The following is a 15379-nucleotide window of genomic DNA, read 5'->3' as shown; positions in this document are numbered from 1 at the left end:
GGAAAGCTACAGGAAAGGAAAGAATCAATTTAGGAAATAATAGTTTAGGAAAGAATCAGGAAAAGAATCAGTTCAATATTAGAAACAATCTAATATTGCAACACTCCCCCTCAAGTTGGTGCATAGATATCTCACATGCCCAACTTGCCCAAAAACTTTGAGAACACTCGACTTGAAACTGCTTTGGTAAGAATATCGGCCAGCTGATCTTCTGATCGAATCTTAGGCAGCTCCACAATCTTCTCATCCAACTTCTCCTTAATAAAGAATCTGTCTACCTCCACATGCTTTGTACGATCATGTTGAACCGGATTATGAGCAATATCACATGCTGCTTTATTGTCACAATATAGGTGAATTGGTCGCCTAGGCGGACAGCCCAAATCTCTCAGGAGAAGTCTTAGCCACAATGCTTTACATACTCCAAGTGCCATACCTCTAAATTTTGCCTTCGCACTTGATCGTGCAACAACATTCTATTTTTTGCTTCTCCATGTAACAAGATTACCTCCTACAAAGGTGAAATAACCTGAAGTAAAACACCTGTCATCTATTGCTCCAGCGTAGTCAGCATTAGTATATGCATCCACACTTTGATAGTCCTCATTTTTAGTGAATAAAATTCCTTTTCCAGGAGCAGACTTTAGATACCTCAGAATGCACATAACTGCATTCATATGTTGCTCTCTAGGATTATGCATAAACTGGCTAACAATACTTAATGCATCGGCAAGGTTTGGCTTTGTGTGTGCTAAATACATCATTCTTCCTACGAGTCTTTGGTATCTTCCTTTATCAACTGGTACCTGATTAGACTCAATACATAACTTCAATCCTTCTTCCATGGGCGTATCAGTGGGTTGACATGCTGACATACCGGTTTCCTGTAATAAGTCCAAGGCATACTTTCTTTGAGACAAAAAATTCCCTTTATCAGATTGAGACACTTTGATCCCAAGGAAATATTTCAAGGGACTGAGGTCTTTCATTTCGAATTCTCTGAACAAGTAATCCTTGAGAGCCCTCCTTTCTTTAGGATCATTTCCTATAACTATCATGTCATCCACATACACAATAAGTGCAATGATCTTGCCCTGCTGATTCTTTATGAATAAAGTATGGTCTGAATTGCTCTGATGGTAACCAAAGGCTTTCATTGACTTTGTGAATCTTCCGAACCATGCCTTTGGAGATTGTTTCAACCCATATAGTGACTTCTTTAATCTGCACAACTTCAGACTATGTATTTCTAGTATCATGCAGCTAGGTGGGAGTTCCATGTAGACTTCTTCGGACAACTCTCCATGTAGAAAAGTGTTCTTCACATCAAACTATTGTAAAGGCCAACCCAAGTTCACAGCTAGAGATAGCAAGACTCATACTGTATTAATTTTAGCTACAGGTACAAATGTCTCTGTATAATTGATCCCATAGGTTTGGGTGTACCCTTTTGCCACCAGTCTCGCCTTAAAGTGTTCAATTGTACCATCTGCTTTGTACTTAACAATATAAACCCACCGACATCCAATTGGTTTCTTTCCTGGTGGACGGTCAACAAGTTCGCAGGTATTATTTTCTTGTAATGATTTCATCTCCTCATTCATAGCGGCTTTCCACCTTGGATCAGCTAAGGCTTCCTGTACATTGTTAGGAATAGATACAGTAGATAATTGATTTACAAATGACTGATTTGATTCTGATAAACAATGGTTAGACACATAATGACTCATACGATATTTAACTTTACTAGAAAGTTCGGGTTCATATGTGGATTTAGGGATACCTCTGGTGAGACGTTGGGGTAGCTGTTTTCTAGATGGTTTAAGAACATCCTTGGTAAGCGATTGGTGTGGTATGAGGGACTCGTATGGAGGTGGACCCACAGCTTCACTTTTTGGGTGTTCATCACTGCTTTGATCCAAATTTTCACCTACTTCTTGATTAACAGTTTCAGAGAGTTCCCCTTCTTTAGAGATGTCCAAGCTACCCACATCTTCAAGAATGTGAACATCCACATCTTCAGAGATGTGATCATCATAGTCTAGAGTCTAAATTTCCTTCTGGTACTCCCCCTGAAGTTTAGGCTTAGAGGAAAAATACATCGAGTCTTCATGAAAAACTACATCCAATGTAATAAACATTCGTTGAGTTAGAGGATGATAGCATCGGTACCCCTTTTGATAAGCAACATATCCTATAAAGACACATTGCAGCACTCGAGGAGATAACTTGTTGCGCTGATGCTTATGGAGGTGTACGAAAGCTACACAAGCAAAGACGTGAGGAGGTAAATTTGGGACAGCAGGAGCAACAACTGCCTCAATGAGAGCTTGGGATGGTGTCTGGAAATCAATAGCATTGGAGGGTACCTGGTTGATCAAATATGCTGCAGAGGTAAGTGCTTCGCCCCAATAGGATAATGGCATATGGGCTTCTATCAGAGAAGCACAAACAACCTCCAATAAGTGACGAATTTTCCTCTCGGCTACCCCATTCTGCTGAGGTGTATTGGAACAAGTAGTTTGATGAATAGTTTCGTGTGCTTCCAGATACTGCTGAAGTTTAGAACTCAAATATTCGCCTCCATTGTCACTACGAAGAACTTGAACTTGTGCATTGTATTGAGTACGAATCATGTTATAATTTTTTTGAAATAACAAGTTCATATCACTTTTAGACTTCATTAAGCATACCCAAGTCATTCGAGTACAATCATCAATAAAAGTAACAAACCAAGATGATCCACCCAAGGTAGTGACTTTGGATGGACCCCAAACATCAGAATGTATGATCATAAATGGAACTGGACTTTTATTCAAAATTAATGGAAAAGAAGCACGATGGCTTTTTGCAAGTTCACAAACTTCACACTGGAAGCTAGAAACATCAAATTTTGCAAATAAATTAGAAAATAATTTCTTCAAGTAACCAAAGGAAGCATGTCCCAAACGTCGATGCCATAACCAGATTTCAGATTTCTGCTTGTCCCCCTCAAAGCCATCCATCATTAGAGCTTGACGTAGCTTGTCCAAACTCTTTGACACCAAGTCCAAGTAATACAACTTCCCTCGCCTAACACCACAACCAATCATTTGCCTCATTTGGATGTCCTTAAACACACAAAAATTAGGCCAAAAAATTACAACACAAAGTAAAGTAGTGGTGATTTGGGAAATTGACAACAAATTGTAATCCAAAGACAAAACCACTAAAATAGAATCTAGATTCAAAGTATCAGTGAGAGGTAAGGATCCTTCTCCAATAATTGGGGCTGGAGAGCCATTGGCAGTGGAAACAAATTTTTGTGAGGATGGTTTAAGGGATGAGGCCTGTCTAGAATCAAATGCCATACGATCCGTAGCACCGAAATCAATTATCCATGCACTATTAGAAACAAGTGTGGACATATTTAAAGACTTACAATCATCAATAAAATACCCAAGTCATCCAAGTACAATCATCAATAAAAGTAACAAACCAACATGATCCACCCAAGGTAGTGACTTTGGATGGACCCCAAACATCAGAATGTATGATCATAAATGGAACTGGACTTTTATTCAAAGTTAATGGAAAAGAAGCATGATGGCTTTTTGCAAGTTCACAAACTTCACACCAGAAGCTAGAAACATCAAATTTTGCAAATAAACTAGGAAATAATTTCTTCAGGTAACCAAAGGAAGCATGTCCCAGAGGTCGATGCCATAACCAGATTTCAGATTTCTGCTTGTCCCCCTCAGAGCCCTCCTTTCTTCAGGATCATTTCCTGTAACTATCATGTCATCCATATACACAATAAGTGCAGTGATCTTACCCTGCTGATTCTTTATGAATAAAGTATGGTCTGAATTGCTCTGATGGTAACAAGTGTAGACATATTTAAAGACTTACAATCATCAATAAAGTACCCAAGTCATCCGAGTACAATCATCAATAAAAGTAACAAACCAACGTGATCCAATCTTAATATGAGACAAGCTTTAGTGATGGCCCTCAAATTTTGCAAATAAACTAGGAAATAATTTCTTCAAGTAACCAAAGGAAGCATGTCCCAGATGTCGATGCCATAACCAGATTTCAGATTTCTGCTTGTCCCCCTCAGAGCCACTATAATATCTCAGTTGGATATTTTTCCCAAATTTACTTTAGAATATTTTTCGGAAAACAACAAATATGTTTTGCAAATAAACCCAACAAAATAAACCATCAATGAACCAGTAATTATCCATGCACTATTAGAAACAAGTGTAGACATATTTAAAGACTTACAATCATCAATAAAATACCCAAGTCATCCGAGTACAATCATCAATAAAAGTAACAAACCAACGTGATCCAATCTTAATATGAGACAAGCTCTAGTGATGGATGGCTTTGAGGGGGACAAGCAGAAATCTGAAATCTGGTTATAGCATCGATGTATGGGACATGCTTCCTGAGACTTACTTTTATTGATGATTGTACATATTTGAAGACTCGATGTATTTTTCCTCTGAGCCTAAACTTCAGGGGGAGTACAAGAAGGAAATTCAAACTCTAGACTACGATGATCACATCTTCAGAGATGTCCAAGATTACCACTAGATCACTAGAGCTTGTCCTAGACATCAAATTTTGCAAATAAACTAGGAAATAATTTCTTTAGGTAACCAAAGGAAGCATGTCCCAAACGTCAATGCCATAACCAGATTTCAGATTTCTGCTTGTCCCCCTCAGAGCCACTATAATATCCCAGTCAGATATTTTTCCCAAATATTATAGTGGTAACCACTATAATATCCTAGTCGGATATTTTTCCCAAACTTACTTTAGAATAATTTTCGGGAAACAACAAATATATTTTGCAAATAAACCCAACAAAATAAACCATCAATGAACAAGTAAATGCTCGTTAAAAGACCTCAAAATACGTCATTGCATTATACATCAGCAATACAATAACTAGATATCAATATCCAATCTTAAATACTGTGTAACAGTAAGATTGGAACGAAACAATGAAGATGCACCAATAGTCTCAGATGTGAATTCTTATGTGAATCCACCACAGATTATGAATTGGGGCTACAGGCAATCCACCTAGAAGATCGTGAGGTTTCCGTCCTCAGACTTCAACAAGAGAAAGCTGGTAGCTTCCCAAAGTTCTCCAAAGAGAAACAAGAAAATCAATCTCAAATCCAAGCATTGCAAAATGAGTCTCCCTTCTTTTAATGCATCCAGCTGTGATTCTTCAGTTTCCACTTCTCTGTCTTTTGTCATGTTTCCTCTTTTGTCACTTCAACTCTCTGTATTCAATTAATTTGACCCTTTTTGAATTAATTTATACTGTGTTCTCATGAGTCAATTTAATATTCCATGAACATATACTTAATTTCCTAATGTTCCAAAAAGGGGACATTACACAATTGCTCTAGAAATGAAGTTGTGAGGTTTCTAGCAGGATGCCTCTAAAAGACATTTGTGCGTAAGAGCTTGAAAAACTTTAATCAAATAGATTAGAGAGAGGCTCTGACCTATGGAGTAGAACTTGTCTGATACCAACTGATGATTTAACTGGTGAAAGCTATGCTAGCCATTTTTTCAGGGCTCCCCAAAATTGATTTCACCAGCCTCAAAAGGCAATTGGGCACCATCAATGGAAACTCCCTTCCGATACCTCTCCATGCTGAGCTGTTAGATATAAGAAAATTTCTCTAGAGCCCGAGAATAAGGCAAGATGGCCCTAGCAGGATACCCAAGAAAGGATACATTCCATATGCTCAAAAGGTCCAGTAAACTGATTTAAAGAAAAAAGGAGCAGTGTAGAAGTGGCGATCTATACTCCGTGTTCCTTCCAAGAACTTGCTTACAATAGGGCAGCAATACTGAAGTGATAATGGGAAAAACACCCACAACACTGCACACACTGTACTGGCCACCAACCCAGTACCAAAATGCAAAAGCATTTTGAGAACGCATTCCAAATTCTTTTACAATTTTCAAGAAAATGTGTTGTTGCATTTTCGTGTGGTTGAGAGAGTAATTATGTCGGGGTTTCATATTGTGGTAGGAACTATTTCAGAACCCAATATCAATTCTGACACCTCCATGGGGATACACAGATGGTTCTGGAACTCACTAAATGGCCAGATTTCACTTCATTTGTAGCAAGCTATAAATCATGGTGATTTTCTTTCTTTTAAACGTTCACTTTGCCGCCTTACAATGTCAGTGACTTAGGTGGTTCAGAGACCTGTGTCTGGTTCCAACACTAATTTAGAACAATGAAAAAGCTTTATCTCCACAGTCCTATTTAACGTGTCGGGCTCCGATGAGGTTCTGGGAACCTCATTGGGCCATGACATAGGAATTTGCACTTGTTCCACTTACCATCCAAATTCTGGAGACAGCCTTGGAAACCGACATACCCTTTGGTACTCAAATAAAGAGAAGCTTGGAAAACAAATTCTGGAAATCCCATTGCTCAAATAGATGCTTTGGAACCCAAAGAAAGTTTTTGAATGACTCTCATCCACCGCCAATGACCTAAAAGCAAACTGATACTTGATCTTTCAGATGTAATATACTAATAAGGTATAACCATAATGTCTATACAGATCAAATCCATAAAGGATTGTGGAAACTCATCATTTTCTTTTTAGTAGTATCTGGAAAATGTGGCTTCTGGGCATGATTGGGTTGCAAGAACTGCAAAGACTTGAATGAATAATGGCGTGACGTGGATCATTCTTCTAGTCAAATGTTCTCGCAAAATCTTGATTGCTTGAAGATGGGTGTGATTTTGCTAAAGATAAAGCAATGCATCACTGCTATCCATGCCAGCTCAAACCTGTGAGCTTCTTTATTGGTTTGCAGATGCAGCTTGAGAACTAAAATTGAATCTTTTGTAGATCATGTCCCAACAAACAAACCAATGCATCTAATTGCAGACATAAATTCCTTCGATACATTCCATTTATGTTGTGAACATTAAATCCAATCATTATCCAATGTTAGGTGTAGAATGTGATTCAACACCAAATTGACAAGCTAAAATGTGTCCACACATTTGTACCTTCCAATCGAAATGATAGGCTCTGATGATATATCTAGCATAGCTTCATGAATAAGGATTGATTCTAAAATCACTTTGAACTCTTAATGCTTAAATATCCATGGGCCTTTTTTTTATTTTATCCTCGTCAATTATGCTAACAAATAAGTTGAATAGGAACAAAAAGGGAGTCCGTTTCTTGCAAGTTTATAGGAGCAGGGAGGTACACATATGTTTGAAATTTTTGCAGGCAAATTTTTTGGCAGTAAAAAGAAAGAAACAAATTCATTATATTGAGGTGAGGCTTTTTGGTGACGAGGATGAAGACTTTGAAAGTACTGATAGTGATTCCGACCAAGAAGGTAAACTGCCTTTAGAACACAAGCAAGAAGGGTTCCTGGCCACTTTGCATGGACTGGCCCAAAACACTTTTCAAGTCAAGGGTAGTCTTGAAGAGAAAGACATAAATATTCTATTGGATAGTGGTTCAAGTTTCAACCCATAACTTTATCAACACTAACTTGGTTGCAGCCCTTAGAATACCAAGTTATAAGCAAAAAGACGTTGAGAACACATTAGCTAATGGGTCAATCGTGAACTGCAACACTGTACCTCCCAAACTTGCAGTCATTATGAGGAATTACACTTATATGGATCACTTCCCTATCATGAAAATTGGGAAATTCAACATGATTCTTGGGGTTCAATGGATGAGACAGATTTGCAGCTTCAAACAAAACTTCAAGCAGCAAAACTTCAAGTTCAAAGCACAGGGGCATGAGTACATCTTGCAGGGTTCACTAAACAATGATCCACCAAACAATCACTGCCAATCTACAGAAGAGAGGAAAACCATTTCAATCTCGTCTTTGGTTGAAATCATAACTAGAGCAACATCGTATGCACATTCTCCCAGCGTAAGGAATGCATTCTAAATCAAAAGCAAAATCGCCCACAAAGGAAAGATGGGCCAGGTCAACTAGGAGTTGAAGTCATCATGAAGAAAGATGGAGGAGTTGGATGTGGCCTCAATTGCAAAATTATTCAGCAAGAAGATAGTAACCAAATGTTCATGGGCAAGCATTTTGAAGGAGGGGAGACTGTGATATCCCTAATTTGAAACTATTTGTATTCCTCATTAACAGCATAAATATTATGACAAGGGGCGGCATCACTTGTATAAACATTGTATAATATGTTTAGCTATAAGTGAACCACAGTGAGGTTTCTAATTATACGAGGATTGATGCACTTAGTCCATCATCTCCATGCAGCCAGTATTATTATGATAATATCTAAAAGTGATCAATCCTTTGATCACTCTTAAATGATACCATGACCTTGCTGACTTCATGAACGAACTGTAGCATAGTGGTTGGCTAGGCCCACCCACCATCATGTAACCAGTATCCATGATTGGATAAGAAATTGTAAACTCACATTCATATTCATTCCATTTCACGTATTTCAAGACAGCCATACATCTCTATACACATGACAATCTGCATTGCATTAAATAACCAGCGTTACCACTGCTTGATGGTGATTTCCATATTTCATATGTATTGTGTATCTCCCACCAACTTACAATTCAATTCCATCATTCATACATCTCACAGCATCATACACATCTCACAGAATTTCTATATCTCCATTCATTACATATCCACATTCATCATTACCCTTTACGGATTGCCCTGTTAAGAGCATATTGCCTTATGGCATCCTTCAGGCAAGAATATATTGCTTTATTCAGAGACGACATCTCCAGTGCATACATTTATTGTTACATCAGACACAGCCGGCTTTATAAGCCATATTCAGAAACAACATCTCTTGTGCATATATTTATCACTACATCAGACATAGCCAATGTTATCATTGCAAGCCTATAGTTGAATACTAGAGACAACAATCAGATCACTGTAGCAAGATTACATCAGACTTTGCATATAATCATGTCTCATCAGAAACATAAACATATACATATATTTTACATTGATTGTTTGCACAATTGATATGGGATATTTTCCATTGTACGTGACAAAGTTGTAAATATCAGATATTACAATTGCCATTATCAATCTACTATTATATAACTGACATTGTCATTGTAATATCATTGCAATTTCCATTACTGTGAGCATCATAATTATACATTTTCTATTAAATATATTTATAAATAGATCAGATTACTTACTGCTCATTACTTGCTTAAAGATCATATCTATTTGACATAGTAAGTAGGGAATTTGAAGTAATAGTCCTACCATTCGGGATACCACATGAAAGGGGGCATCACACCATTTCAAGACTACCAATTCCTTAGATAATAAGTGATTGTTACATCTGACTGACAAACATAACAATGCACATGCAACCTGTATTCTCTGCTATAATCCCTAACACTTATTTATGAAAGAGGTCACTTGGCAAGACACAACATTTTTTTGTTTGCTAAAGCAGCAAGGAGTTATTATGTTTTATACCCTAATTTAAGTGTATGCATCAAAATCACATGCCAATAGTTTGAAGCAATTAAAATGGTCTTACCAAATTTTGATATATCAAGATAAGTGGGCAGGTTTCAATCGTCTGACAAATCAAATGTGACGTTTAAATAAATAGTAAATGTAAATATCCAAGTTTTCTTCCCTTTTCCATATTTTGTCTATATTAGTCAAGCAAAAGTCTTTATTTGGGGTGGATGATGAACCTGTGGTGCAGCCTTTTTGGAGCTTTTCCAGATTGTGGTTTATACTTAAAATTCATTTTGGCTGGTTTTATCATTATGGCTGGATTTGGTGTGCTCCCGGTGCAAGAATAAGGTTACTCGATTTGTTTTGTGGTCAAGCTTGGAACAATTTTTGAAATCAGTTTTACTTTTTATTAGTTTGGGTGGAAACTTCTATGTATGTCTTTTACTTTTACTGTTAGTTCTCCTTTGCAACCTTTAACCATACCCTGTAAATAATTAGGAATAAGATAATCCCTCTTCTGCTGTTTTCTTGTATTTTTTATGAGCTTTTTACTGAGTTTTGGCCCTACAGTTTTACTTTTGATAGATATTATGGTCATTTTGGTTGTATTTGATGTGGTTTCTTCAGCCAACCTGTGGCAGATCCAGATAATATTATGTCAGGAGATATCTCATAACTGCGCATTCACCACCACAGAAGTAGATATAGATTTCTATTCTCTCGTTTAGTCCCTGGAATGAGGGTTTCAACTTGTGTAAGGCAACCTGATGGCAGCTCTACCTCATGTTATTTTAAGAAATACTTGACAATGGGACTTCCAACCCAGGGTCCTTCGGCATGAAATATAGCTTATTTTTCTTCTCATCGTATTAATTTGTGGAGTCAGTTGTTAAATTCAACAGTTGGCCCTGCCTTCCAGGTAAATATCTTATGATGGTATCTGTTCAGCATTGGCATTCAGCGTTAGACTTGTTCAGAGACTATATATCTTTATTGTTAATTGAATACTCCCTGCTTGATTTTGGATGCTTATAAAGCTAATATACAGGCCTTTCTCCGCATTTATGCATAAAAAGTGAATTACAATTACTTAGTGGTGGAAATGAATAACAGCTTGTTCAGCACAAAAAACATAAGTATTCAGAAGCTGTATTCCTGAAACTTACTAAAAGAGGAATCTGAAAGCCAATGGATGGTACTGAAATGCTGTCCTTGTATACATATTCATGTTCTTGAAAACATCATTGAGGAAGCATATAGTATTGCAAGAATCATGCAACTGAAAAGTTGGTACACTTGAAAAAAATGTCATGATATACATAATATCTGTAGCTATGCTGTCTAACATCCCCATATATTTAAGCTTGCTGCTTTCCTTTCAATTATTTTTTTAGCTGTTTTCATGTAGCTTCAGTCCTAGACAGGAATAATGTTTTGGAGTTGTGCTTATTGCTCTCTCACTATCACCCTGTTAAGAGTATCTACTGTCTCTTCCAACCACTGTTGGCTGGATCATCTACTGTAAGTGCTTTCTCCAAATTGTGTTAAAACGAATGTTACCACTAGAAAAACCTCTATCAAGATTTGTGATTTTCTGTTATATTACTATCAACCATTCCCCCCAACTGAATGTCTTATATTGTGTGCTGCAACTGATGAAGCTTTAGATTGTGATCATGTAAAAGGCCTCGTACTGCTTTTTAATTTCTTTATAATCTTCGATTGATAAATATTGCACCAAAGAAAGCTGCATTATGAACGAGTCCATTGCTTGTTCATTTTTCCTTGCTGATGTAGGCTAATGAGGAATCGAGATTTAGGTGTTCCACATTGGGTTCAATAACATATTCTGAAAGTAAATGACTCATAATGTCTGCATCCTCATCTCTGCCCTCTCCTCTACCATCATGGAGTGATGTATTTATGCATCATAATCTGAGTCAATTTTTATATTGTTGGATATGGTTCGCACAGACTGTTACAAACGTGCCAATGGTTAAACAGAAGTATTTAGTACTAGTACCCCTGAAACTATTTAAAAGAGGAATCTGAAAGCAAATGGATGGTACTGAAATGCTCTCTTTTTAGAGACATTCATGTGCTTAAAATATCATTGAGGATACACAAACTATTGGAAGAACGTGCAAGTAAAAGATTAGTTCACATGTAAAAGATGTTCATGTTGTACATAGTATTTCTATAACCATGCTGTCTAACATCCCCATATTTTGGGCCTGCTGCTTCCCTTACAATTTGTTTAGCTGTGATCATGTAACTTCAGTTCTAGAAAGGAATAATGTTTCTTGAGTTGTACTTGTCACTCTTCCATTATGATCCTGTAAGAGGTTCCATTGTTTCTTCCATCCGTTGTTGGCTGGATCATCCACTGTAAATGCTTTGTCCAATTGTGTTTGAACCAAAGTTGCATGGATACGGATACGGATAGAAATACAGATGCAGTATTTGGTATGAATACGGCCATTTTTTAAGATCCCCAATATGGATACGGCTGGATACGACATTAATAAATATCACATACACATATTTAAAGCAATTTTCTAAGTTATTAGAGGAGTTTTTCATTACTTCGAAAACAATATTGACACATAAATGCTACATAAATATTTATAACTCAATTGTAGAGCTGCATCAAAAGATAACCCAACAAAATGGGTTGCTGAATAGAAAAACATTTTCTCTGTCTTTTGGTGCGGGTTTTGTTTATACCATTTTTTCAAAAACAATTGTATTAATAAGGTTTTTTAAATTAAAAATTGGTAAGATTTATGCCACATCTTAAAAATATCAAATTTCGTAGTATTTGGCACGCTTGGAAAATCAACTTTTTTAAGGCAAGCATGGATACAATATTCAACGTGTATCTGGGCAGTTTCGGATACGTTTCCAAATTGGATATGGGGATACGTGCGCCCAAGGAAGGACAGAAGAGTTTCCAGCAACTCTGGACTTTGAACAAATTTTGTTGCTAATCAAACTTCTATCAAGACTTTGTGATTTGCTGTTATATTAGGATATACCATTCTCTCCAATTGAATGTTATATATCATCTACTGCAAATGATTAAACTTTAGATTATGATCATGTAAAAGATCTTTTAGCACTGTCTAATTTCTTTTATAATCTTTGATTGATAAATATTGCGCCAAAGAAGGCTGCATTATTGTTGGGCCCATAGCTTGTTCATTTTTCCTTGTTAATATAGGGCAATGGGGAATCAAGATTCTAGGTGTTTCACGTTAGCCTCAATTATTCATTTTAAAAGTAAATGACTGATAATGTCTGCATCCCCATCTCCGCCCTCTCTTCTACCATCTTAGAATGATGTATTTATGCATCTAAATCTGATTCATTTATATGGTTGTTATGGTTGGAAAAGGATATGCATTGGTTAAAAGATTTCTTGTTTTTTCAACTGCTTGGGCCCAAATTAATAAATTATTAATATGATATTCTAAGCATACATCCACTCTTCTTTTATCAATAACATAGCTACCAATGTGTACACACTTTTTGTCAATGCCATAGCTACCATTGCACATTTGGAATGGCAATACCATTGCGTTTGACAGTATAAATGGCATTGACTAAATGAGACAACGTTGTTAACTATCTTACCTGCATAAAAATGGAGGAAGCATGATAACTATTTACCAGCGCCTCCTGATATCGTTTACTGTTCTTCTGCCATCCATCCTTTATCAGTTCAAACTTCCCATTCAAATACCACGTGTTAAGTTTAAGTTGCAGTAGGAAGCAACATGATTTTTATTGGATCTATTGAGATATATTCAGATCAGTACTGGCATCTTTGTTGTCTCATGAACAATTGACGACCTGTAAATTTTTCTTACTATCCTAAGCATCATCACTTGCCATTAATTTTCAAGCATTGAGAGTTGCAAACTCTTATTACTTTTTTATTTATGATGATGGAATCCCTAAGTATTGGAGCTAGTGATGGCAATGCAAGTGAGGGTTGTGCAGGTGACAGAGAGGCAAGTTGGACGAGGGTGAAGAGGATAGATTTGAACTAGGCAGTGCCTTCTTTTCCCTTGTAGCAGCTTGCCGCTTTTCTATCAATGGTGCTGGCAGGGGCTCCTATGTTGATGCCAGTGTTCTTAAAATTGTAGCTATTGATGTCCCCATCAGTGCAGATGGAGAGAGAGTTGACTATGTCGAGGATTTGCATTCTAGGATGTATTCTTGGGTTAGGAGGAAGAAAGTTCTCCTAGATGTTCTTCTGGAGGTGCATGTGATGCTGAAGTTGTGCCCTCTTTTATGCTGTTGCAGACTTTTGTTTGGGGTTTCCTTTTAAGGTGGTGCTCCCAGTTCCTTTATTGTCTAAAGAGAGCCTTCTCTACCTCATAGTAGATTTCTGGACAGTAGGGCTGTCAAGGCCACCCCTTTCTATGACCCTGTTTCTTTTTTCTCAGAACTCAGTTCTTTCTCTTGCTGATGTGGGGGTGGATAGAGCATTTGCAGGCTTGCAACATACTCTTGTTGGGAGATTTTTTCAGCCATAGATCAATCATCAAACAATGCTGTTATTTCAAGTTGGGTTTCTTAATTTGTGATTGCTTTAGGCTTTGCAGAGTATGAAGGCCTTGATGAATGTATTTTTTCTCATCTTTCAAATCCTTTGAGGATTCCTCCGTCTGTGCTTTGGAAATGGTTTCTCTATTTACAAAGACGATCTGCTGTTCGATACTAACGGGGTCCCTATTTTGGTTTGTCACCTACACATACCTTTGAAATTTTGGGACGAAATGATTGTTCATGATATAGTCGACACTATTGGTCAATTTATAATCGTTGATGCTATAATGTAACATACCAATTTTTCATAACCGATGTAAAACAAATATTTATCCAACACCAAAACTCTTTCACAAGACTATGATCTCATTTAACTAACTATAACTAGAAAGAAGTATCTGCTATCTAATCTATTGCATCTTAACATCATCGAATGTAAAGAAATAAATAAATGATTACTTTGTTATTATTTAAGTCAATCTAATATGTTCAACTGAAAATAAAGTAACAACTATTAATTTTAATCATGCACATTTTTCTACGCTACCTATTTAAGCTTTCATAATCCTAAAAGTAAATGTGCAAAGAACATATAGTTATAAAGAAGAATTCTCTTTGTTTTGTTCCTGCAATCACCCAAACAAAACATTCTCGCTAAGACATTAATTCAAAGATATATTAATCGTTAATTCAAAAACCATTGTCGATCATCTAGTGATAGTTATAGATTTCATCAATGTCTATAATAACTAACTCATTTCACATGATCAAGAATGAAATAACTCATTATCAGTTGATACAACGTAAATTAACTAACTCACTTCACATGATTAGGAAAGAAATAAATTGATACAACGTCTATAATTAACTAACTCACTTCACATGATCATCAATGAGATAAATTGATATGTTTATAATTAACTAATTTCATGTGATCATGAAAGAAATAATTTGTTAAATCAATTGCTATGATCAATTTTAAAACTTAGGGCAAATTTTGGGATGTAACATACCCATCCCCTTTGATTTTTCATCGTCCTCGATGAACATAGTGGCAAACTTAAGTAGTACTTTATACAGAAAGAGAAGAAATACTTAGTTTTCAATTTCAGAGAAAAGATAGGGACATCTTTGAAAAATATCATGATAATCCTCCCAGGTGGCATTATCCTCAGCATATTGGTCCCACTGGACCTTGCACTGCATTACTTCTCGATTTCGTAAGCGTAGCTTATGTACCTCGAGTATTTTGAGCGGTCTTACCTCTACCACCCCTAGTTCTTGTACTTGCAATAATTTCCAATCAATC

General features: G+C 36.6%; 1 protein-coding gene across 1 annotated transcript in view; it reads left to right on the top strand.

The window, feature by feature from the left end:
* The window catches only part of LOC149556852 (uncharacterized), a 37946-nt gene extending 27358 nt beyond the window's left edge, over window positions 1–10588 (top strand). The window contains exon 3 of the mRNA XM_089785923.1: window positions 10141–10588. Coding sequence (XP_089642049.1) covers window positions 10141–10241 — 101 coding nt within the window. The 3' untranslated portion in view covers window positions 10242–10588. The remainder of the gene's footprint in view (window positions 1–10140) is intronic.
* Window positions 10589–15379: the final 4791 nt, after the last annotated feature.

The sequence above is a fragment of the Cupressus sempervirens genome, chromosome 5 (assembly GCF_028749045.1).
Source record: "Cupressus sempervirens isolate cs-2001-9-10 chromosome 5, ASM2874904v1, whole genome shotgun sequence".
NCBI lineage: Eukaryota > Viridiplantae > Streptophyta > Pinopsida > Cupressales > Cupressaceae > Cupressus > Cupressus sempervirens.
This window is presented reverse-complemented; position numbering and strand designations above follow the sequence as displayed.